Source organism: Papaver somniferum, chromosome 9 (genome assembly GCF_003573695.1).
Source record: "Papaver somniferum cultivar HN1 chromosome 9, ASM357369v1, whole genome shotgun sequence".
In the NCBI taxonomy this organism is placed as follows: Eukaryota; Viridiplantae; Streptophyta; class Magnoliopsida; order Ranunculales; family Papaveraceae; genus Papaver; species Papaver somniferum.
In genome coordinates this window covers 6,092,883-6,117,117 of record NC_039366.1, presented here as the reverse complement: position 1 = coordinate 6,117,117, position 24,235 = coordinate 6,092,883, and the positions used below count along the sequence as shown (strand labels likewise).

At 37.6% G+C, this 24,235-nt stretch overlaps 2 protein-coding genes and 1 non-coding gene across 3 annotated transcripts; 2 read left to right on the top strand and 1 right to left on the bottom strand.

Annotated features, from left to right (window-relative positions):
* Positions 1-3,241: 3,241 nt before the first annotated feature.
* On the top strand, positions 3,242-4,281 carry LOC113311231 (F-box/kelch-repeat protein At3g06240-like). Its single transcript, XM_026560073.1, has 2 exons — positions 3,242-3,814; positions 3,988-4,281. Exons 1-2 carry the CDS (start codon positions 3,242-3,244, stop codon positions 4,279-4,281), a joined length of 867 nt encoding a protein of 288 aa, XP_026415858.1.
* Positions 4,282-4,664: 383 nt separating this feature from the next.
* Positions 4,665-4,737, bottom strand: TRNAR-ACG. Its single transcript has one exon. It is a non-coding gene; the product is annotated as a tRNA-Arg (tRNA).
* A 15,036-nt stretch (positions 4,738-19,773) lies between these two features.
* Positions 19,774-20,772, top strand: LOC113311229. Its single transcript, XM_026560071.1, has one exon. It carries the CDS (start codon positions 19,774-19,776, stop codon positions 20,770-20,772), a length of 999 nt encoding a protein of 332 aa, XP_026415856.1.
* The last annotated feature ends 3,463 nt before the right edge of the window (positions 20,773-24,235 follow it).

Below are 24,235 nucleotides of genomic sequence, written 5' to 3'. Positions count from 1 at the left end.
CAGAAAAAAAGAGCGAGATGTTACATAAAAATTGTTTCCCAATTGTTAAGCATTGAACTTGCAAAGTTCAAATGCACAGTCTTTCCTGCAGCAGCAGCCCAACTAAGCACCAGGAATTTAGCATCAATGATCAAATCCTGGTTGGTCTTAAAAGAGTGATCCTTCTCGAAAGTCGGCAAATTACGTACGCGCCAAATTACCCATATTATAACTGCTGGAATCAAACCCCATATCAGGTTACCGGAATTAGAAAAACAATTGATATCCCAGCAGTGAGCTAAAGACATCATTCAGTTTGGGAAACCCCATGCCCAATTACCACTAGGAGAAAGTGACTGCCACAATTTTCTCACAATCTTGCAATGGATGAAGAGATGTTTCCCGAGATTCTTTTGAGTAACCACACAAGATGCAGGAATTTTGAGTCCGTTTATAATCATAAAGTACGTGCCTGTGGGCCTTTACAATTGCCTGGGCGTTACGCATCGAGTCTCCCCCTCTAACTCATGTCCTTGGCGCCTTCTGACGACATTGGCATTGGGCAGTGAATGGGGAGGATATTGAACCCTCGTGCCTTTAAAGTGCGGTCGGTCTAAACACAGGCCCCGGGAGGCCAGCGTCACGATTCGTGGTGGTCGACACTCGTTGCCTCTCTTCATTCCTGAACCCGTGTCTGCTTATGTCACTCACTCTGCGACCCCAGGTCAAGCGGGACTACCCGCTGAATTTAAGCATATCAATAAGCGGAGGAGAAGAAACTTACAAGGATGCCCCTAGTAACGGCGAGCGAACCGGGAACAACCCAGCTTGAGAATCGGACGGCTTCGCTGTCCGAATTGTAGTCTGTAGAAGCGTCCTCAGCGACGGACGGGGCCCAAGTCCCCTGGAAATAGGCGTCTGAGAGGGTGAGAGCCCCGTCGTTCTCGGACCCTGTCGCACCACGAGGCGCTGTCGGCGAGTCGGGTTGTTTGGGAATGCATCCCAAAGCGGGCGGTAAATTCCGTCCAAGGCTAAATACTGGCGAGAGACCGATAGCGAACAAGTACCGCGAGGGAAAAATGAAAATGACTTTGAAAAGAGAATCAAAGAGTGCTTGAAATTGTTGGGAGGGAAGCGGATGGGGGCCGGCGATGTGCCCCGGTCGGATGCGGAACGGTGATGAGCCGGTCCGCCGATCGACTCGGGGTGCGGACCGACGCGGATTGAGGCGGCGTCCCAAGCCCGGGTTGTAGTCATGCCCGCGGAGACGTCGTCGCCTCGATCGTGGTGGGCAGCACGCGCCTCACGTGAACATAACTATATCAATAAATACTACTCCCTCCGTCCTAAATTAAGAGTCCGTTTTGTCTAAGTAAAGATATTAAGGAATTCCTATAAATTGTCATGACTAGCCCTTAACTAGCCTATTTAATGTTATATTATTGCCAAAACTAAAGTATTAGTGTTAAAATAAGTAGAAGCTTATTAGAAATTTTATAATTATTCATAAATGTTTTTATTTTAAAAATTGAATGACAATTAATATAAAGATATTTGGTAAGTCTTTTTCCTTAAATATAGTGATATTATTTAAAATTTGGATATTAAAAATGATTTTATGATTATAAAAATAAAGGGTATATTTGATAGTTTAAGGGAAAAGTATGTCTATAAATAGAGCACACAGATAAAAATGGACATACCAAGGTAGAAATTAGGACATATAAAAACGGACAGTGGGAGTACATTTTAACGCTTCTTTTACCTTTTTAGTTTTCTTTTTCTTTTAATCCAACAGCTTCCTAATTCTAATGACTTGAAGCCTAGACAAATAAAGCTTTCACGTTGAATGGTGAGGAAACCCTCGTTTCTTATTGGCTGAAATAGATATATCTTTTTTTAGTTTTGTGAATCGCGGGTTTTGGTGAGGACACTTGGCAATATATGATTGGTTTGAAAAAAATTAGGAAAAAGATTAAAAAAAAAAAAAACCAAATTCAAATTGGAATTCACTTGGCAACGTATGATTAGTATAAAAATTACAAGTTTAGAAAAAAAACCGAACTTACCGTATTTGGAATTTTATGGAAATCCAAATTCAACTTGGAAATCGAGTAATTGCTATATTAGAACTATTTTTTTCCAAATTAATATATGTAAAGGGGAAAAAATCCACATATAAAGAAAAAATAAATAAAATTTGCACATAGAGACTCCGATCCCTACGTGTAGTCGAGTTCTCTTCAATGATTTGTTTGTTTCCTTGAATACCCTTCCATAAACCCATGTGGCTTAGGACTCTCTGTCGACCATGGGTCTTCAACTGCACCTTCTGTCTTTTCATGCATGACCTTTGATATCTCCATGTCCATTTGGCCATATGAACATTATCGATTCAGACTCTTTAAATATGAATTTATTTTTCAAATATTCTATGTGACACTTGTAGGATATATTTTAGTTACTATTGTATGATATTTCCATCTCCAACATCCTAATACACTTGTAGGATATATTTTAGTTAACTAATTCGGCGTGATTTGACTCAATCCGTGTTAACTCACCACGAGTTGGACTCTAACCGAGTTGACACACGTTAATTAGCAGCTTACCAAATGGTGTGTAATAATTAATGGGCGAGGGGAGCATCGAACCTGTACCTGTAGCATCGTTCTACCAACAGGAGCCCTCAAGCCACTGTTCTAATGATTCGTGTGTGATAAACTCTTTATATGTTGTGCACATAATACGTTTATGGCACTATGTTCTTTCACTTTATCAGGGTAAAATGTTTTCTCCCACCTTACCCCCAAGGAAATATAAAAATTGATCTTCAAAGGTGGTAAATACTTAACAATTTGCTATATATGTTGGCCGAATTTTGATCCCGAATTCATATTTATAAAATGAATTATACACGTGCGTATGATGTTCATGTCTATTGGCGAACTACACACCGTTATCCGGATTTTTAACCGAATTTACATTAAAAGAAATCCGAATAATACTCGTACCATTGCCGAATTGGTAACTAGGGTCGTGCGGTGCCAATAAAATCGACCTGTTCTCCTTTGGACTTTGGGAGTCCATTTGTAAACGGGCCCAGCCCATCCATAATGATGTGTTTGTGCCTTTATTCTCGGCCATTCGTTTCGTTTCTGGTCATAAAAATGCCCTAAATCAAACAATCATGCTCATTTGCCTATCTCACTTCTTCTCTGAGTTCAAAAATCCGAAAGAGAGAAATTGCCGCCGCAGCAGCATGATTCCAGAAGAGATTTGCCTTGAAATACTGATAAGATTGCCAGTCAAATCTTGGTTTTCTCTAATTTCTAAACCTAATTTTGCTAAATTGCATCTTGATATTGCTGTCGCAAGAAAAAATAGTAGAAGTCTAATTGTTAGAGGCCAGAATGAGTTAATCTACTCTAGGGTTTATGATGATTCATTAAAATCAATTAGTGAAATTGGAGAAGATTTTGTTGTTGGAATTGAAGATCACCCATTCAAATCTTCAGGTTTTAAAATTAAATTAGTTGAGTCTTGCAATGGTCTTGTTTGTCTTATGTTTTATGATGATGTCTGGGGGAGTTCTATGGTGGAAGACATTTTCTGTGTTTGGAACCCAGCAACTAAAGAATTCAAGAAGATACATTCTCAGTTGTCAAATTCATTTGAAATTTGCGTATATGCTTTCGGTTATGATTGCCAAAATGACGACTATAAGTTGTTTCGTCTTGCATTTGGTGGTAGAGTTAGTGTTTATACAGTAGGCTCAAATTCGTGGAAAACCATTTCAGCCGGAAATTATATTTGGTTATCTTATGGGAATGAGGTACTTGTTAATGGATATCTTCATTGGTTAGCCATATCAGGGAGCCGGATGATCATTGTCTCATTGGATATCATTAATGAGGAATTCAACTACCAGTAGAACTTGTGGAGAATAAGCGTTTGAATATCATCGCTGATGGAGTTTTGGAAGGGTGCCTCTATTTACTTGTTAAGGTTGATGAGGTTGGTGTTGAAGTCTGGGTAATGCAAGATTATGGAGTTCTGGAGTCTTGGACTAAACGTTATGTTATCACCATTGAGATAATAACTGATGGCCGTAGTTTGTCGATTCTGTGGAATTTTAAAGATGGTGAGATTCTGTTTATGGAAGATGGTGGGCTGATATTATATGACCCAAAACATGGAAGTGCTATTGAAAGAAAGTTAACTTGTTTAACAGGTGTCACATCAGAGAAGAAGTATATAGAAACTAATAGTGCATCTGTCTCATTTCTGAATGGAGAATGATTACCTTAATTTGCTCTGGTGTCTACTGATGAACTCTGAAAAATCACAGAAAAACATCAACAATGACAAGTTCTCTGAAGAATACTATCAAAATGGTGGTGGAATTCGAGAACCCAATTCCTGCTGGTGCAAGTCCTTAATCTCACACTGTAAATTTCTTGATTATCTCTGTTACGGGTTGTTTGTTTCAGTTTTTCGATTACTTGTTTGTGATTGTCGCAGGTGGTGTTGCCAAAAGTAACACAAAAACTCAATCCACCAAGGACAGAGAAAAACCTGCTGCGGACACCTTCCCTGCATATATGAGAAATCCTGAAAATGGAAGGTTCTCAACCTGTTGGGGAGGGCAGGAAAAAATGAAAACGGGCTGGATAAAATGAAAACGACTCTGCTGGGGATCGAACCCAGAATCTCTGGTTTCGTAGACCAGCGCCTTATCCATTGGGCCACAGAGTCCTGTTGATTTTGCTGCATTTAATAGTTTTGACCAGATACCAGCAAGTACGGCATGTAGTGTACCAGAATGGCCTTCAGGATTTTTACCACTGCAGTTCCAAGTTTTTTCTCTCATAATTTTTTGTGATTTTGTTTTTTCTTTCTCATTACTTAGCTCTTAATGCTGCATGTCTTCAATTAGAAGCTGCAAGTGGACATCTGATATATGGTGACCGTACTCATATTTAGCTTCACAATCCTACAAACCAAATGTTGTTCAGAATAACACATAGTTTAGTTTTTTTTTTATGAAAAATGTAATAAGGCCTAAGCCCCCATTTTTGAGTATTACAACTTATGTACCGTGTATTATCACCTTCCAATGTGTAATCAACTCTCTAAAGAATATGAACTTAAATAAGTTGTGATCAAGATTTCCCCTCATCTATAAATCAACAGTTTTATCTCTAGGATAGTTTCTCTCTCTGCTTTTGGTCTTTTTTGTGCCATAACTCTTCTATTCCTCTCATTCCAAAGTGCCCAACAAATTGTAGAGAGAAGCATTTGCCATATTTTGCGTCCTCTATTCCTACCTCTTCTATATTTCCAAGCTTGTAATTGCATTATTAAAGAATCCTCTTGGACCCATCTAATATTGAATCCTTCAACGAAATAATTCCAAATTGTCTGCGCATAAGTACAATGTAGTAGGAGATGATCCACCATTTCTGGATACATATTGCATAGAGAACATGTTGTACTCTGAATTTGACAACCTCTTCTTACCAGATTATTTGTTGTAGCAATCGAATTTTGAGCTGCAGTCCAAATAAAGAATTGAACTTTTGGAGGAACTCCTTGTATCCAAATGCATGAGTATGGTACTGGAGAATGAGTAGCTGGGCTTACCGGAAGTTGTTCAATCAACCATTTATAGCAGAGTTGTGCATTGAAACCTCCAGTTGCTGTGCACACTAATTCGTCTTCTTCTTCTTCATTCAGAGTAGGAGGTGTACCTAAAGTTGCAAACAAAGCCATCATTCCTGGAATCTCCTGTTGTGTTAAATTTCTTCTGAGTTTCAAATTCCAAGCATTGTTGGATATCATATCTTTGACTGTTGCATTTTTGCTTGTTGCAATCTTATAAATGTTTGGAAATTGAATCTTCAGTGACTGTGTACCAGCCCAAACATCCCACCAAAAACTAACTGAATCTCCTTTATTTAAGTGAGTTATTGTAATCTGTTCCACCACCTGTTTTTGTTTTTGTATATTCTTCCACATTCCCCTTCCTTGTGGTTTATTTGTATCCTTCACCCATATTGCTTTCTCTTGAGTTTGCATCTTCTCCTGTATTATTCTTCTCCATAACTGCTTCTTCTCTTTGGAGAATCTCCATGACCATTTTGCTAATAAAGCTTTATTTGTGAGTTTTAAGTTTCTAACGCCTAAACCTCCAAGACTTTTGGGTTTGCAAGCTTTCTCCCATGCTACCCAGTTAATTCTCTTCCTTTCAGCTGTAGAGCCCCACATAAATCTTCTCATAATTTGGCTGATCTTTTGCTCTACCTTCACAGGCATCTGAAAAATTGACATATAATATATGGGTAGACTTGAGAGAGTTGTTCTGATCAACAAAAATCTTCATGCTTTTTTTTAAAAAAATCTCCTTCATGGTGCTACCTTTTTTTGTATTTTTTCAATCACTGTATCCCAGATCCCTGCATTTCTGCTTTGAGCTCCTACTGCCATTCCAAGATATTTCAGACGAAGTTGTTCAATTTTGCAATTAAGAATTCTAGCAATAGCTTCAATTTTTTCATCTGCAGCTATGCTTATTACTGAGCTCTTGTTGAAATTTACCTTCAAACCAGTTATGGCTTCAAAAATTTGCAAGATAATCACCAAATTTTTAGCTTCCTCTTCAGAACCATCGAGAAAAACTAGTGTATCATCAACATATTGTAAGTGTGAGACTTGCACTGAGTTAATTGAAAAACCAGAGATCATGTTTAGTTGAACTACATTCTTCATCAATTTTGTGAAAATCTCAGCTACTAATATGAATAAAAAAGGGGAGAGAGGATCTCCCTGTTTAATCCCTTTCTGTGGCTTGAATCTTATAGTTGAACTTCCATTCACCAGTATTGAGTGTTGAGCTGAGGAAACACACCATTGCATCCAGCTTATCCATAGTTTAGTTAGTAATTGGGTATGAAATTTTGTGCTCCTATTCAGAAATTCTGCTTCACTAGAACCACATATACGTAAGCATAAATTTTACTCTTTGAACAACACTAAAATTTAAGTGTTTCTTGACAAAATTAAGTTTCGGAAGTGAATATGGATTTCACTGACAATTTTGACAAGAGAAGAAGTGGAAGATGAAATAGGCAAATAGCTATGGTTGTGTGATTCAGGGCATTATTAGCAGGATTATGAAAGAAAACAAAATGAACGGTTGAGATCAAGGCACAACACATCATTATGCTGGGCTTGGCCCGGTTACTCATAGGCTCTTTCGCCAGAGGGAGCACGGTTCTCTTAAGTAAGATCCATACAAACAAGGAGTAAAAAGTATGACTACAGAAAGAACATCTAAAGACTTAAAAAAGGGCTAGACAAATAAAGCATCCACGTTGAATGGTGGGGAAACCTACGGTTCATATTGGTCGAAATAGGTCTTTTTTGAGTTTTGTGGAACGGGGGTTTTGATGAGAACACTTGCCAACGTATGATTGGTTTAAAAAGAATAGAAAAAGTATTAAAAAAAGGAAACCAAATTAAATTTGGAATTCATGAACTGACAATATTTAGGTGAGGACATTTGGCAACCGTATGATTGGTTTAAAAATTACAAACCTAAAAGGAAAACATAACTTACCGTGTTTGGAATTTTATGGAAGTCCCAATTCAATTTGGAAATCGAATAATTTTATATTAAGAATATTTTTTTCAAATTAATATATGAAGAGGAAAAAAACCCATATATTTTCTGCGAAAATAAAAAAATTAAAAAATAAAATTTGTACATATCCTACACCTATTTAATGTATTTGCTCCGCCACAACAAATCAAAAATACATCTCCACGAGACGGGGCAAACCAAATCGAAAATGCATTGCCACGGTGCGGAACGAAGCCCCGCACACACCAAGGTGAAAGGAAAAAAATAATAAAATTTGCATGTATTTTCACCTATTTAATGTATTTTCCCTACACACAAATCAAAAATACATCTCCACTCGCCCCGCGCACTCCAAATCAAAAATGCATCGCTACGGACGGGCGAAGCCCCGCACACACCAAATCATACATCGTCACTGCGCACACCAAATCAAAAATACATCGTCACAGGTAGGCGAAGTCCCACACCAAGTTAGAAAAAAAAAACGATGCATAGCACGGGCACAAACCTAGTATTGTATAAAGCATAAACACAAAATAAAAAGTTGCAAAAGAAGATGCAGATACTCCCACAACAATGTTAATAGGTTGTAAAACTAAAACAAAATACCTGAAAAATGTTAAAGCGCAAACTATGGACTAATAACACATTCTTTTGCTTCGTCTTCGCTTGGTTCTTCTAATCCTTCTGCCTCAGTTACCTCCACAGTTCTTCCCTCTAAATGTTCTGTCCCCACGTACGTACCAGAATTGGGTGAAACTAAGCTTTCTAAACAGTTAACTGCTGATGTTAACCTATCCAAATTTCTTTCAAAAGCAGTTCCATGTTTTGGATCATATAATACCAAATTAAGCGGCCAAACCACGAATACAATGTCAATGTTCCCATTCTGAAAGGACCACATAATCTTCGGACCAGAGTGTCTACTCATAACTGCCTTAGTTATTTTCTCATCGGAGATGACATGACGTCTAGTCCAAGATTCGGGAACCCCATAAACTTGCATTTCCCATACTTCAATACCACCAATACCAAGCAGATTACCATTACCAGCAGCTACACAAAGGCGCGTCCTTTCCAAAACTCCCACACTGATAAACTTCAAATCAGGTATTGTTGGAAGTTGAATCTCTTTGAATAACGGTATATCACTGCTGGTATCCAAATAGACCATGCAATGTCCACGTTCCCCTTTGGCTAACCAATGAAGATCCCCATTCACAAGTACCCCCAGTTTCTGCCAATCATAAGTAAATCTATAAGGTGTTTGAATAGTTTCCCATGAATTTGATCTCAACGAAAAGACTTCTACTAAAGTACTCATCAATCCACTTTTATCAGAATATATCCCAATTACAATCGTGTAATCGTCATTCTTAGCATCATATCCAAGGCCATATATGCAGACATGTCTGTGAAAATATGTATTAGGTGAGTTAGGTATCTTCTTGTATTCCCTGGTGGTTGGGTTCCAAATATACAACAAGTCCTCGTCCTGACCATCGCTATCACTAAAACTATCACTATCACTATCACCGTCACCATCACTATCCAAGTCTATATTCCTCCACCACCGCCATAAGGCCCATAGTGATAATCATCATCGTCATCATCTTAAGTGTAATATTCATAATAATAAAGAAGACAAAGAAAAACCAAACCGTTACAAGAACCGTATAACCTAAGATGCCGAACAGCTGCTGCTGCCATGAATGGGTGCCATATGTCCCTATCAGCAGGGCATTCTATCTTCTTCTGAGATGATAATGATGATTCTAATAAATCATCATAACCTATAGAGTGTATTAACGGATCATCACCAAATCCAACCAACAGACTGTTACAACTAGATATGTTTTTATTTTGTTGGAGGTGAAATTTCGAGAAGCTAGGGTTAGAAATCATGGAACACCATGATTTGCAAACGGACTTAAATTTTAGTGAGGATTTCACCGGTAATCTTATCAAGATTTCATAGTGCAACTGTTCTGGAAGTTCGTTGCTTGACATTGCTTCTTCTAGAATGCTGTTGATTGCCATTGCTTCATTTTCTCCTCCTCCTTGTTGAAGAATATGGGAGTTATGATCCCTTCCGTTTTTAGGGATGGGAAATTCCATGAACTTAAAGGCTGCGAAAGTGTGTTTAAATAGAACAGAAGAAGGCTGCGAATCGGTTTCCTAGACCAGTAGGTTACACGATATTTGGAACCTTGGGCCTAGATATGCTCTTCTCAGCCTTTTGTAAGAACGATTTTTTTTTGGGACCATGGTTTTTTTCCGGGGGCCATGATTCTATTTTTAATAAGACATTTAGAAGTAAATCTAGGTCACCCCTTATCTTATTTATATTAATACCTAACCTACCCTCCTGATTAATTTTGGATAATGATTAGTGAAATGATTAAGCTAAAGAAGTAGAATTATTGAGAGAGTAAAGTTAGAGAAGATGAAGAAGAAAAACATGGAATTTTTTTTTTTTGAGTTCACTGAGTATTCAAGTGATGATTCAGTTGATGATAGCACATTTGAATCTTCATCTCCTTACTCTCCTAGAGTATTTGTTAATCTTCACAACGATCCGGATATGAGTTATTTCTTAGATGGTGATTGTATTCTTCCCCAAACTCAATCTCAAGATGAAAACGATGGATTTTACCAACCACCACCGGAGGAAGCGCATTTGGGTTATCAGGTATGCTTCAAACTTAGATAATGTTGGGTTAATTGCTCCAAACTTTCAAAACAAATGAAAATTTTTATGTAGATTTGTGCCAGTTCGGTTACCATATGTCAAGAACATGTAACCAAACACACCTGAAAGTGTAGTTCGGTTACGTTTTCCAAACACGCAGGTTACAGAACTCGCTTGTTAATGAGGTTTTGGTCGTACAGTGTAATGTTCGGTTTGCCCGCAATGTAACCGAACTTTAGGGTCTAGAAGTTCGGTTGGTTCGCAAACTTTTATCCAAAAGCGTATCTAACCGAACTCACCGATAAAAAAAAAACCAAAGTTACAATGCTATATTCGGTTACCTAGTATAAAATGGTAGGCAACCGAACTTTGAACTTAACAATTTATTTGGGTACATCTTGTGTGTTCGGTTACATATCAAATTTCTCTACCAACCGAACTTAAAGTTCAGTGATATCCTTATTTTGCGAAGGAACCGAACTTATGGACTTGTGTTGTTCTAATACAAGGAGTTCGGTTAAAAGTATTTTTTGCGAATCAACCGAACTCTAAGTTCGGTTAAGAAAAAAATTAATTCGTGATAACCGAACTTTTTGCGAAGAAACTGAACGTTTGCGACGTAACTGGACTAAAAGTTCGGCTGAGACTTGTTTTTTGCGACGTAACCGAACTTTTCTCTGGAAAAAAAAATCTCCATTAAACCTCTCTGCAACTTCCATTTTCAACTCATTTTGATGATTACTTCTCATTTATTCAACCAAAAACGAATGACAAGTAATGGGTTTGTGAGAATATCTTTGTTAATGTTTTAAATTAAGCTATATATATAGAGGTGGTGGTGGTTGGTGGTGTTGGTAATCGGAGGTGGTGGTGGTAATCGGTGGTTGGTGATGGTTATAATCGGAGATGGTGGTGGTGGTAATCGGTGGTGGTAGGCGGTGGTGATAATCGGTGGTTGGTAGTGGTGATAATCGGCGGCGACGGTGGTGGTGGTAATCGACTGTGGTGAGAGGAGGTGGTGGTTATATATATATATAGAGGTGGTTATTAGGTTGATTTTAAATTAAATTAGGTTAAGGGTAGGTTAGTGATTTTAACATTTTAGGACACCCCATATAACTATAGGGAATGTGACCTAATAAAACCATGGTCTCCTCAAAAAAACCATGATCCCTAAAAAATCATTCTTTTGTAAGGCTATGGGCCCATACACATCCTTATCAATAGTTTTGATCCTATAACTTCCCAATAAAAAGATCATACTGCTTGCAGCCTTGCAGGTAGAGGTGAGCATGGGCCGGTATGGACCGGTTTTCACCTCATCCGCATCCAACCCAATACACTACGGATTTCAAATTTGGCATCCGCATCAAATCAAACATCCAACGGACTAGTGGATGCATGGATGAACGGATTGGTGCGGATAATCCAATGAATTTGTGTTAGTTAAAATTTATAATGAAAAAGATAAAGACTAATGGATCACTTTTTATAGAACCTACACATTTTATATATGTATATAAATATAGAAGTGTCATGGAAAACACTCCAAGCAAACACCTAAAAATTCTAAAATTATCTATATATTTTTTTGAAATTTTACAATGTTCTTTATATATTACTAGATTTGTGCCCGTGCTACGCACCAACATCTTTTTCCTTTTAACTTGGGGTCCTCGGGGCTTCGCTATTTTTGATTTGTCGTTCGCGGGGCCTTGCCCCGGACTGTGGTAATGCAGTTTTTTTTATTGGCGTGTTGTGGATCTTGTCGGAACTTAAAGAATCGAGTATATACAAAGAAATTGTAGTCATCTAATTTGACAGAGGGAACTTTAAAGCTTGGTAATATGACAGAGAAATGATTAGTAAAGAAACTCGCACTGGTTTTCTCAAGAATGAGAGTCCACCCCCTCGGCAACCATGTTAAACCATACAAATGTATTTTTGTGATGATTGAATTTGTATAAAATTAAAAAGTAACATTGCAGGTGACAACCATGTTAATTAGGTAAGCAGCCATAGCACATTTAAGACGTACATTATCCGTCCCAGTTTGGACTTTGAAGTGTCTTCATATGAATTATCTTACCTCCACTTTACCAAAGCCAATGTAGTTGTGAACAGTTGAAAGCATCCTCACTACTAAGCTCACTTCTCCCCTGACCTACGTTAACAGCAAAATACGATCAATTAAAACCACAGATTTTCTTATTTAAAACCACTTTCATATTAAAATCCAACCAAAGGAAACCACTTGTTTTATCTAAACCCACAACGTAATTAAACGGAAACACAGCTTAAAACAAAACTATAAATACAAAATTGAAAGGAGCTTTATATTCTACATAAGCAGTGCTTAAGTACTCCCTATAATATGCATGAACCTAAATCCCAGTGCGAAAAAGAATCGAAAGAAGTTACTTTTCTTCCATCTCATTCCTCTGCGAGCTGTACTGAGAGAACTTACTCCTACAATATGGAAGTCCATATTTTTAACAAAATTGGGAACAATCATCTTCTGTTTGGTGGAGATACTTTACGTGTTTGACAAAATCAGATCATCAGAGAGCCAAATATGGTGATAATCTTTATATAAAGGTCATTATTTTAGTTCTCAAGTGCAAGCCCCTATAGGAAACAAGAAAAAAAAGATACTCTTCAGATTATAGTCTGGGGGATGCAAAATCAAAACAAAACAGTAAGTAAAACGAAAAACAAAAATCAAAATACTAATCATGCTAATACGTTTATTAGAATATCATCATCATGGACAGAACCACCAGCACCTAAGTTGCTTATGTCCATCGACACAAGAAAAAAAAACAGAAGAACAGATGATTTCTGTAGCGTAAAACTGGTTAGCCTGTTCAAAGGATCAAAGATCAATAACTCTCTATAATCAAAAATCAAAACGTAAAGAATCGAAGGCCATTGTTCGTAACGCAAAGCGCAACCTGTTCACACGTGACATATAATCTTGCCATAATAATCTTACTAACACGATTTCCATAATAAGTTGGAAATAAACGATTAAGATTTCCGAAATAATTACGTTTCCTTATTAAGGAAACAATCGGAAAAAACTGATTTTAACGGGATTTCGTTTTTAAGAGTTTCACTTTTTTTTTAAGGGTTTGGAAGTTAGTTTTGTCCACCCTTACTAAAGTACAGTTAAGTATAGGTGTAAACAGTTGTAATCAACTTCTAATTATTACAACCAGTAAAGTTATGCCCAGTGTCCTCGTCATAGTTTCTACATTAGAAAAGGCCTTTTTAGGCCAATAGGAAGCGAGGGTTTCATCACCGTTTAATGTGAGAGCTTTATTTGTCTAGGCCTTTAAGGGGAAGATCTAACGGGTATGGATGTCCAACGGATTTTCAAGGTTGCATCCGGATCCAATACGTTATCCGTTGGATTTCACAAATTCCATCCACGTCCAACCCATTAACAAACGGTCTGGGCATCCATCCGCACAAATACGATTGGTCACGATTAAACACGCCGATTACGGTTAAAATGCTCACACCTTGCAGGAATGCCGAAAAACAAGTCTAAATCTGAAGCCCACAAAATATCTGCCGATTTCACCTCCGGAATTAATTCATTACCCGCCTTCTTTCCCCCACCCCCCAAAGTTCTTAAATTTCTTTCTTTCCTATTGTTCCACGTGGCAGCGCAAGGTATAGTTATTCCCATAGTTTTTTGTATCAATAAATAATAATTAACACAAGATCATTAATCATGTGTACTTGTGCGCTCTTGAATCAATCTACTGGCACGAATGAATTGGTAAGCTTGACATGAATTTTGATCAAAAAATGAAAAGTTTTTCTTATTGAACGCTTGCATTCCTCCTAAAAGCAACTTCTTCGTCTGGTGTTGTGTGTACTTAATCACCATTAGCCACGTGTTCTGGAAATGAACACGTGGAGACCATACAACACAGGGGCATCAAAAGAAGATGACACGCTTAAACACTTAACAACACCAAGAGTGGTAAATCACCATCGGCCGCGTGGCCATCAAAGCCCACATCTAACGGTCAAATGATCGAGGAGTAATTGACGAGAAGCCATACGGGAAGTACAATAATAGCTCACTTCCATCAATTTACCCTATCCCTAGATGAGTTCAAATTGGACGATGGGTTGCAGTTCAACTGGCATTGAAGAGACAACTGCATTAAAAGCTGTCTAAAACGTGGGAATATCCATCTACCCATAAAAAATGCTATGAACAGAAGATGCGTGTCATGATTTTGCGTGGTTCGTTCAGAGGTGGATCTTTGTGACAGTATGTTACCATTGAGGCGTCTTAGGAATACCATGAAGGCTATTAGCGGGATTGGCACGCAGACCAAGATGAAGGATAACATCTGTAATGATAATAAAGGTCCTCCAGAAAAGTTTATAAATACCGAATTCATCGGAAGAGAAGGGATCGGCCATTTTGGGAGAGATCAAGCATTCTAGAGGAAAGAGAGAGTAAATATTAGGATAACCTACAACCATGTAATCTTATCTTCCCTACTTACTCAAAATCACTTGACTGAATCTTTGTAATCATCTTCGATCCACAGTAAAAACACCCAACACCCCAGTGGAAGTAGGTTTTAGCGTTGAACAAGGTAAATCATTATCTCATTTACTTTCTCCACTTACACTACCATTATCTCGTTTATAATCTTTGTCTTTGTTGATATCATTTATATTTACTTCTGCATTCTCATCATGTTTGGATTGATGCACATACGCACAACGATGATGGGCTTCGGTGCACATCGTACTTTCTTTATTTTATTCCCAAATTGCTTATTTATCTAATCCATTGTATTTTATGTGTACTGTGAATATTAATTGTGGACACGAAGGTAACTTGTTACCTCGGTGTTCACGGGTGTTCAGTCCATGGTAAACTTAACAACACCATTGGTATGCTAGGGCGGAAAGGCACTTGCATTCCTCCTAATATCGACTTCTTGATTTGTGTGCTCTGAGGTGACGCAAATGAGGCTGCCAATCGAGGATAAATTTTTAACGGTATATGGGGATGAATGATATGTTGACACATGTATTTCCTATTAATTGCTTATAACAATTTTTGTTTCCAAAATTATAAAAGAAATGTTTAGAGAAAATTTGCGAATCTTAATCGATTATATTTATGTTTGGAATTTTTGGAAACACGACTTGTGAAAATGAATGAAACCCCATGCCCCCATTAAAAGACGCATATTTATGTTTGGAATTTTTGGAAACACGAGTTGTGAAAATGAATGAAACCCCATGTCCCCATTAAAAAACGCCCCATCAGAAATTCTCTCGCCGGTCGCTCTAGCATTGCAGAGTGGGCGGTCTTTGCTTATGCCGACCAAGTGAGCATGATCATCCATAAGTCATTGTTTGCAATTTAGACTCGTTGTTTACTTAATTTTTAATTGTTTTCTACCTCTGGTAACATAAATCTTTTGTGTATTCTTCATTCTTAAAAAAAATTCTCTGTTCTAATAAGAAAAAAATTACTCCAAACATTCAAACGGTAAGAAAAAAATTCTCTGTTCTAACAAGAAGGAACAATCATATATTGACAGATAAAGCTGCAAAATTTAGTAGAAGGTTTAGAATCTCTGGAGAATGGATGGGTTACATCCCTGAATGTCTAAACTCTACTATGTAATCTTTCCCCTTTAATGCAATTCATTTTTCCAGCCAAAAAAAAAAGAAAAAAAAATCAAACGGTAAGACTGCTGCATCAATGATGATGCTGTAGACTACCATAAGTTACAGCAAAAGTGCAAAACTGCTGGATATATACCACTGAATATTTAACTCAGAAGCTTACTGCAGATCGACTAACTGAATTAGTCGGCTATAATAAAAAGTGGAAGAAAAATCTTGAACTTTAAGAGAAAATTTCAGAAGAACTAAGAATCAGTGACAAATTAGTCGAATAGAATTTTCCGAATAGGAATGACATGCAAATCTTCAGAGTTTAGTCGGGATGAACATAAATTTCATACCAAATACTAATAAGTTCTTGAACTAAAACAAAATACCAAAGCAGTATTTCTTATAATTCATCTTCGGTTGTTTCCTCCATTCTTTCTGCCCCAATTACCTCTACAACTGCTCCCTTAATATAATCCTTGAGTTGATTTCTTCAATAAAGATCAGTATTGAGTGGATTAATAACACATTCTTATGCTTCGTTTTCGCTTGATTCATCTTCATCTTCGCTTGACACCTCTTCGTCTCTGTCTTCGCCTGATTCCTCCATTCGTTCTGCCTCACTTATCTCAGCAATTCTTCTCTCTAATCGTTCTGTCCCCACGTATGTACGAGTAATGAGAGAAATTAAGCTTTCGAAATAGTTAACTTCCGATGTAAGATACGCGAAGCTATCCAACTTTATTTCAATAGCACTTTCATGTTTTGGATCATATTCATATAATACCACATTAATGTTGGAAAAAAAAAATGGGTTTCACAAAGGATGAATGACACAGAGAAGAAATTGTTGCACTCCAAAACTTTCAAGGCTTGTATAAATTTCTTTTAGACAAATATTTCTACCCTCCCAATAACAATTGGCGATTACAACAGGTATGCGAAATATTGCCTTCAGGATACAATGAAAGCCCTGCAACGAAAACTGAATTCAAGGTTTGTACCCCTTGATTCAATCAAGAATACACAAAGAGATTTCTGATTTCTGATGATGCTTTTTGAAACAGAGAAAACAGATTGATTTTTCTTATATGTTAAACGAAACTGGGAGAAGCTATTTATAAAGGATTTTGCACCTGTTGGGAATAGGTTTTTTTTATTCGCCAACAGGTTTCTATTCACGAAACGTCAGGTTCCTTCATCAACAGACATCAATGGTGTCTTTTGGATTCGAAATTTTCGAACAGGCTTTTATCGACCACAGCCTGGGGGGCGATGCCCCCCAGGACCCCCCTTTGGTTAGCGGCGTTGAAAATATTCCAACATTCTCCCCCTATTTTCAAAAACCATAAAACAAAGTTAAAACTTTTAAATCAGAGTGACTGCATCACCGAAGTGACTGCCTACGTACCCGATTGGGATCAAGCCAACGTAGTTCAAGCACAATTGAGACTAAGCATCATCGTTGAAATCAACACATAAATGATAGGTATTTTTTGGATTTGAACGTTCACTTAGTGTAAGAAACTCAAAGCCTTATCGAGGTTCTATGGTGAAACCAGTCTTGAACCAAGTACCCCTTATGATAAAACCGGAGTCTCCACACATATTGATTTCATAAAATCATGTGTTCTGTAGCCAAGCACGTTAATGGCCATGTGCTTATATCCTTGTTCATGAGTCTTCTTTAGAGAACGGTCTTCTTCTCTTAGGAAACGGCCTTATTTCCATACTCATATAGGTAAGTCTCGAAGGTGTTTCTGCGATACACCTTTTACTAATCATAGACTCATTAAGGATTTACATCCATCCTATTTTCTTGCAGAAACCAGCACTAATAAGAAATGGGAAGTTTTTATATCAGTGCTCCATAATCCACATCCATAACTTGTTGGTACCACATTGAACCTTGTTTATCCCTTTCAAAACATAGGTTGGGTTTCTGCTATGGGAGATCAAACTTCCTTCACAGACCTTAGTCCCATTTCTTTCCTTTTTATTGAAACCACTGAACTTGGTAGACTTTTCGTAAATGGGTCTGCCCCCTTGAAACCCCCACCAGGGGCGGTCTCCCCTGGACCCCCACGACCTGACCTGTCAGGTCGACCACAGCCTGGGGGGCGATGCCCCCCAGGACCCCCTTTGGTTAGCGGCGTTGAAAATATTCCAACAATTAAGCCAATCCAGAAACACAATGTTCCCCTTCTGAAAGGACCACATAATCTTCAAACCAGAGTGTTTATCCATAGCTGCCTTGGTTATTTTCTCATTGGAGATAACATAACGTTTAGTCCAGGATTCTGGAACTCCATAAGCTTGCATTGCCCATACTTCGACATGATTGAGACCAACTGGATTGCAATTATCAGCAACTACGCAAAGGCACCCCTCTTCCAACACTCCCACGCTGATAAACTTCAAATCAGGTATTGTTGGTAGTTGAATTTCGTTGAATATTGGTATCTCACTGCTGCTATCCAAATAGACTATGCAAAGTCCATGTTCCCCTTTGGCTAACCAATGCAGATCCCCATGCACAAGTACCCCCAGTTTCTGCCGATGATAAGTAAATCGATAAGGTGTTTGAATATCTTCCCATGAATTTGATCTTAACGAAAACACCTCCACTAAAGTACTCTGTCCAGTTTTATCCGAACAAGTCCCAATCACAAACTTGTAATCGTCGTTCTTACCATCATATCCAAGGCCATACATGCAAACATGCTTGTGATAGTATGCATTCGGCGTGTTAGGTATCCTCTTGTATTCCCTGGTGGTTGGGTTCCAAACACACAAAAAGTCCTCCTCCTGACGATCTCCATCAGTATCACTATCTGAATCCGTATACTCAGACAAGTTGTTACCACCATAAGCAAAATCATTATTATAATAATTATAATGATCGTCATATACCCAAAGAAAAACCAAACCGTTACAAGAACCGTATAACCTAACATGCTGAAGAGCTACCTTGAATGGGTACCATATGTCCCTATCAGGAGAATATTCTATCTTCTTTGATGATAATGATGATTCTAATAAATCATCATAACCTATATAGTGCATTGAGTGACCAAGTGAATCACCAAATCCAATCAACAGATTGTTACAACTAGAGTTGTTTTTATTTTGTTGGATATGATATTTCCCAAAGCTAGGGTTAGAAATCATGGTACACCATGGTTTGCAAACTGACTTACACTTTAATACGGATTTCACGGGTAATCTTGCCAAGATTTCTATGTAAATCTCTTCCGGAAGCTTTCTGCTTGACATTGCTTCTTCCAGCAGGACGCTTAAACGCTGAGAAAACTCCATATGAGCTTAAACGCTGAGATGAGAAAGTGTGTTTAAATAGACCAGAAGAAGGCCCGGTATGAGTCGAAAACATCTATGAATCGGTTTCTTAACTGACACGAAATCCTATATAAAGAACCTTGGGCCTAGAAATGATCTTGTCACCTTTTTGTAAGGCAAGTCCTTCCATATGGGCGATACAATTATCAATATGTTACAGGGCCTACGGTCCATGGATGTGTGGTTTGTTAGATGATTAGGGTTTTTTCTTACTATGTATATAAAGAACAATATGCCTATGTAATATCCCTGCCTCTTTTATCAATAAGAAGTCCTTCTTTCTCTTTCTCTTGGTTTTACCTAATTACTCCAAAACGTTATCAGGCGGGAGCTCTTCCCTGATATTTTTTTTAATCATCAACCGTACTATGATCTCGGGAAGCTAGATTTTCTTTCGTTGGTTCCCTAATCATTTAACTGCACTAAGATAGAGATGGACCCAATTCGACCTGAATTTGAACTTTTGGACTCAACCGGACTTGAGTACCGCCATTGGGCAGCTGATGTGGAGACTACTTACGCGACGAAAGACCACACCGCCACCATCAAGCCTTCAACCGTTGCAAATGTTGTTCCAGCAACTGAAAAAGAAAACGCCAATGCTCTCATGTTCCTCAAAAGGCATATTGACCCTAACTTACGATGGGGCTACCACCACTTCAAAACACCAAAGGAATTATGGGATGCTCTCGAAAGTCGTTTTGGGAATATTCACGACTCTTTATTTCCACAATTACAAGTCCAGTGGAATGAAATCCGCTTCTTGGATTATGTTAAAGTGAATGATTTTCAAAAAGGCATGCTGCAGCTACAAGCACGTCTGAATTTTTGTGGCACCAAACTAACTGATGGTGAAATGATACAGAAGACATTGTCAACTTTCCTAACATCTTTAATTATACTAGCGAACCAGTATCAATTGGATGTGGATAACAAAAGGATAACCAATTTTAGTAAGTTGATTAACTTAATTCAAGTCGCCGAAAGGCAAAACGAAATCCTTGTCAACAACAATGCCCGAGTTGTGGGAAATAAGAAAGTTCATGAAGCAAATTACGACAAGGTTAACATAGGAAAGAACCCCAAAGGTAAGAGGGGTGGACATGCTGATCAGTCACATTCCCATGATTCCTATTCCCATACTCCATACACATGTGGAAGAGGTCATGGGCGTGGTGGTAATTCAAATGTTTGGAACAGAGATGTACTTTCTGGCCCAAATGGTGGCAGCTCAATGGTCGAGAAAGCTCCAAGAAATCCCCCTATCAAAAGGGACGAAGTTGGAAACGGGCCTTGTTATAGGTGTGGATCCGTTGAACATTGGTACCAACAATGCAAGGCTAGTAACAAAGTTGCATACATCTACAAGAAGTATCGAGAATCTATAGAACAAGAAGCTCACTATATGGATGAAAATGAGAATCCCCCCTGACGTCAACCTCACTATATCATATTTCCAATGCAACAAGAGTTATGCCATATTAGATACACAGGAGTTCGATTAAAAATGCCTCTTTAGTTACCTTTTGATCTCAGACGTTTATTTTAGTGTTTTACGTCTTAGTAGGCTTTTGTTTAAATAATTTTTCTTGATGTCTTGGAAAACTTTATATGCCGTCATGATTACCTTATGACTGGATTATCTATGAGTATTTATTATACTAATCATATTTTGGTAATGGTTTAATAGATTTTTACTTTGATAATCTGTTGTTTAGCATGTATATTAGAATGAAAAATATATCATTCTGGTAAGACTCAAATTAGATTCTCCAAAGTACATGAGATAAATTATTCGTATTTTGTAACGATACCACATTATCTACTTGTAGGAATATCTCAAGGAGAGATTGAATGTCTGGTTGATAGTGGAACCACCCATACTATATTAAGAAATAGACAATTGTTTGTTAACTTGACCCCTTACAATACATCTGTGATTACCATGATTGGATCATCACAAGTGATAATTGGGCGAGGTAATGCTCAATTTATGTAGCCAAATGGCACAATGATTAGAGTCAGTAAACCTCTATATGCACCAAGAGATAACTGCACATTCTTAAGTTTCTGAGATATTCGTGCAAACGGTGATCATTTGGAAACTCATGGTGAAACTGTAATTGAATACATAAATGTTACCTCTAACGAATATGGAAGAAAACACATTTTAGAGAAACTACTGAGTCAATCTAGTGGGTTATACCTCACTACTATTCGGGTTATTGAATCTCATGTTGTAACTAACGATGAGTTGTTGAATAGTGACTCATACAGGCTTTGACACGACCGATTAGGGCACATAGGTCGTGACATGATGATCCGTGTTTTAAAGAACACACATGGACATCCCTTTTTTCGAGGAAAAAATAAAATGGTACAACAGAATGTTACAGTGCAAAGTAACCAACTACTAGTTGGTCAAAGTGTTACTCCAACACGACAGTTGCCTTCTCAAGAAGCTGATGCACAAAATATTCACATTCTGCTTCATTGACTATGTCAAAAGCATATCATTTATTTTGCAAAGCCTGTTCTTTAGCAAAAACAAGATCGAGACCGTCATATACAAGGTGACATTTGTGGACCTATACATCCATAAATCGGACCGTTCAGGTATTTTATGGTTCTGGTAGATGCTTCGACTCGTTGGTCACACGTTGCATTATTGTCCACAAGAAATGTTGTATTTGCAAATCTCCTAGCACAAGTTATTTGTTTGAGGGGTCACAACCCTGATTACCCTATCAAGTCTATCAGACTTGATAATGATGGAGAGTTCACATCAAAAGGATTTGATGATTATTGTATGTCTAATGGAATAGATGTAGAGCATCTCATTCCTCATATTCACACTCAAAATGGTCTCCCAGAAGCTACCATCAAAAGGTTGCAGATGATATCTAGCTAGGGAGTTGGTTATGCGTAACAACCTGCCTAGCTATTACTGCTTGGGGCAAGGCATGACGCGGTTTGGCAAGGAAAGCATGGCGCGGACGGCTTGGCACGGTGGTGGAGAAGTTAGGGCTTCTCCAATTAGCATCCCGCTTGCGGTTTCCATCTTTGAATAAAACTTCTCATTTGAAAGACCTAAATCTTCCATTAGAATGGGTTGTTCGACTTTCCATGTCTGTATATTTTTCCCTTCATATCTTTGGATAATTGAATAAGGTATTTCTGGTTGTGATCTGATGGTTGATGGTTTCTCAATGATTCGGGATTTATTTGGTATATGTTTTTTTTTCTTCTGAGATTCGGAAAACTCATTCGGAAGGAAAGGTATGATTTTAAACAAAAAATGAAACCCAAATGAAGAATGCAAGCGGTGCATTCATCTCGGGGGGATACAAATATCGAGTGGAAATAGAAATTGTTGAAGAACATACTAAAGGAAGAGTGCTGGAAGAGAAAGTAGTACATCGTTTTAGGTATTGAAAGGCTTGAGCCATCGCGAGTGAACTATCACACCCCCCAGCTTGTCTGTATTGATGAGCTTGCAATAACCCCCAAGAAGGACGTCTGCCATGTTCACTGAATACCATTTCGACAGTTAATGATCGCATTGGATGTAGCTAAAAACGGGCGACCTAAAATCACCGGTATTTGGTTCTCTAGGTCAGGGACAGGTTGGGTTTCTAGGATAACAAAATCCACAGGATATATAAACTTGTCGACCTCTATAAGAATATCCTAATACAATTCTAAAAACTAAAAAAATCAAAAAGATAAAAACAAAATCTAATAAAATTTTATGTCGTTTTTTTTTTTAATTTTCTTTCGCTCTTTTCGCTTTGTCTTTAACTCCAAATCTTTGGCAAATTTTTCTTTCGCTCCAAATTCCAAAATCTGTAGTAAAAAGACAAAAACCCAAAAACCATAAAGTAGAACATATAAATAAAAACCTAAAAAAATAAATCTAAAAACTCTAGCCTAAAGACAAGCCCGCATTGGCGGAGCCAAAAATTGAGGTGATTTTCAATTGAGTTGTAGAAAAGTTCGTTTAAGACTTGTGAAAGCAATAGATTCTAGACTTATAAAACTTTAAAAAAAACAAAGAGAATTTAATGCAAAATTGATTCCAAGATATTAAAAATAACCAAGACACTGATTCCACTATTACACATGAATGAATGATGGTAAATAACCCAAAACTCTAATTATCTTTTAAGTCCCTTATTTTCTTAACTCACAAATAATCAGGCAAATTCTCAAATATGAATTGTATTCCCTAAGCATAGATTATCAATTGACTAAACAAAGTATAACCTATCAGATTGAATCACAACTAATTAATAAAATTACGCAAACAATTTAAAACTCTGCAAATGCAGTGATTGAGTGAATTATAAATTATAAATTAGAGAAAATAAAATAGTTACCAATTATTCATGCGTAAATAGCTTCTTCATTGCCTTGGTTGTGGGACCATTAGCTCATCATCATGTTGGAAACCCTCTTAAAGAATTTATTTATGCCCAAAAATGGTTTACAAATGATGAATAAGGGAGAAATGATGAAAAATCGGGTTTCTAACAATTATATTTGTTACAAACCAACTGTTACAAAGAACGATACAAGTACTCGGTCGCTAACACTGTAACTTAACGACTGTCTTTCGGGGTCGACGTTCTTCGTGTTCTTCAGCTTATGCAACAGCAGAAAAGATTTCTCTGCAGCTCTGATTTACGCACTTTTCTTCTCCAAATTCTCCGTAATCACTTCTTTGGATCCCAGCAGCCTATATATACCCAATCTGACGGAGAATATATGCTCATAACTCTAAATAATCTGGCAGTCAATGAAAAATACTCACATGCAAGATATGGAGATTTTATTCCATGTTTTAAAACTTCACGCGTCTACAGATTAAGAATCTCCCTTATTTAACTTCTCCA

Bases quoted from the DNA above. Each gene is read 5' to 3' on its own strand.
- LOC113311229 (XM_026560071.1), top strand. From the start codon at position 19,774: ATGGACCCAATTCGACCTGAATTTGAACTTTTGGACTCAACCGGACTT.
- LOC113311231 (XM_026560073.1), top strand. From the start codon at position 3,242: ATGATTCCAGAAGAGATTTGCCTTGAAATACTGATAAGATTGCCAGTC. The intron at 3,815-3,987 runs GTACTTGTTAAT...TTACTTGTTAAG, and splicing joins GGTTATCTTATGGGAATGAG to GTTGATGAGGTTGGTGTTGA.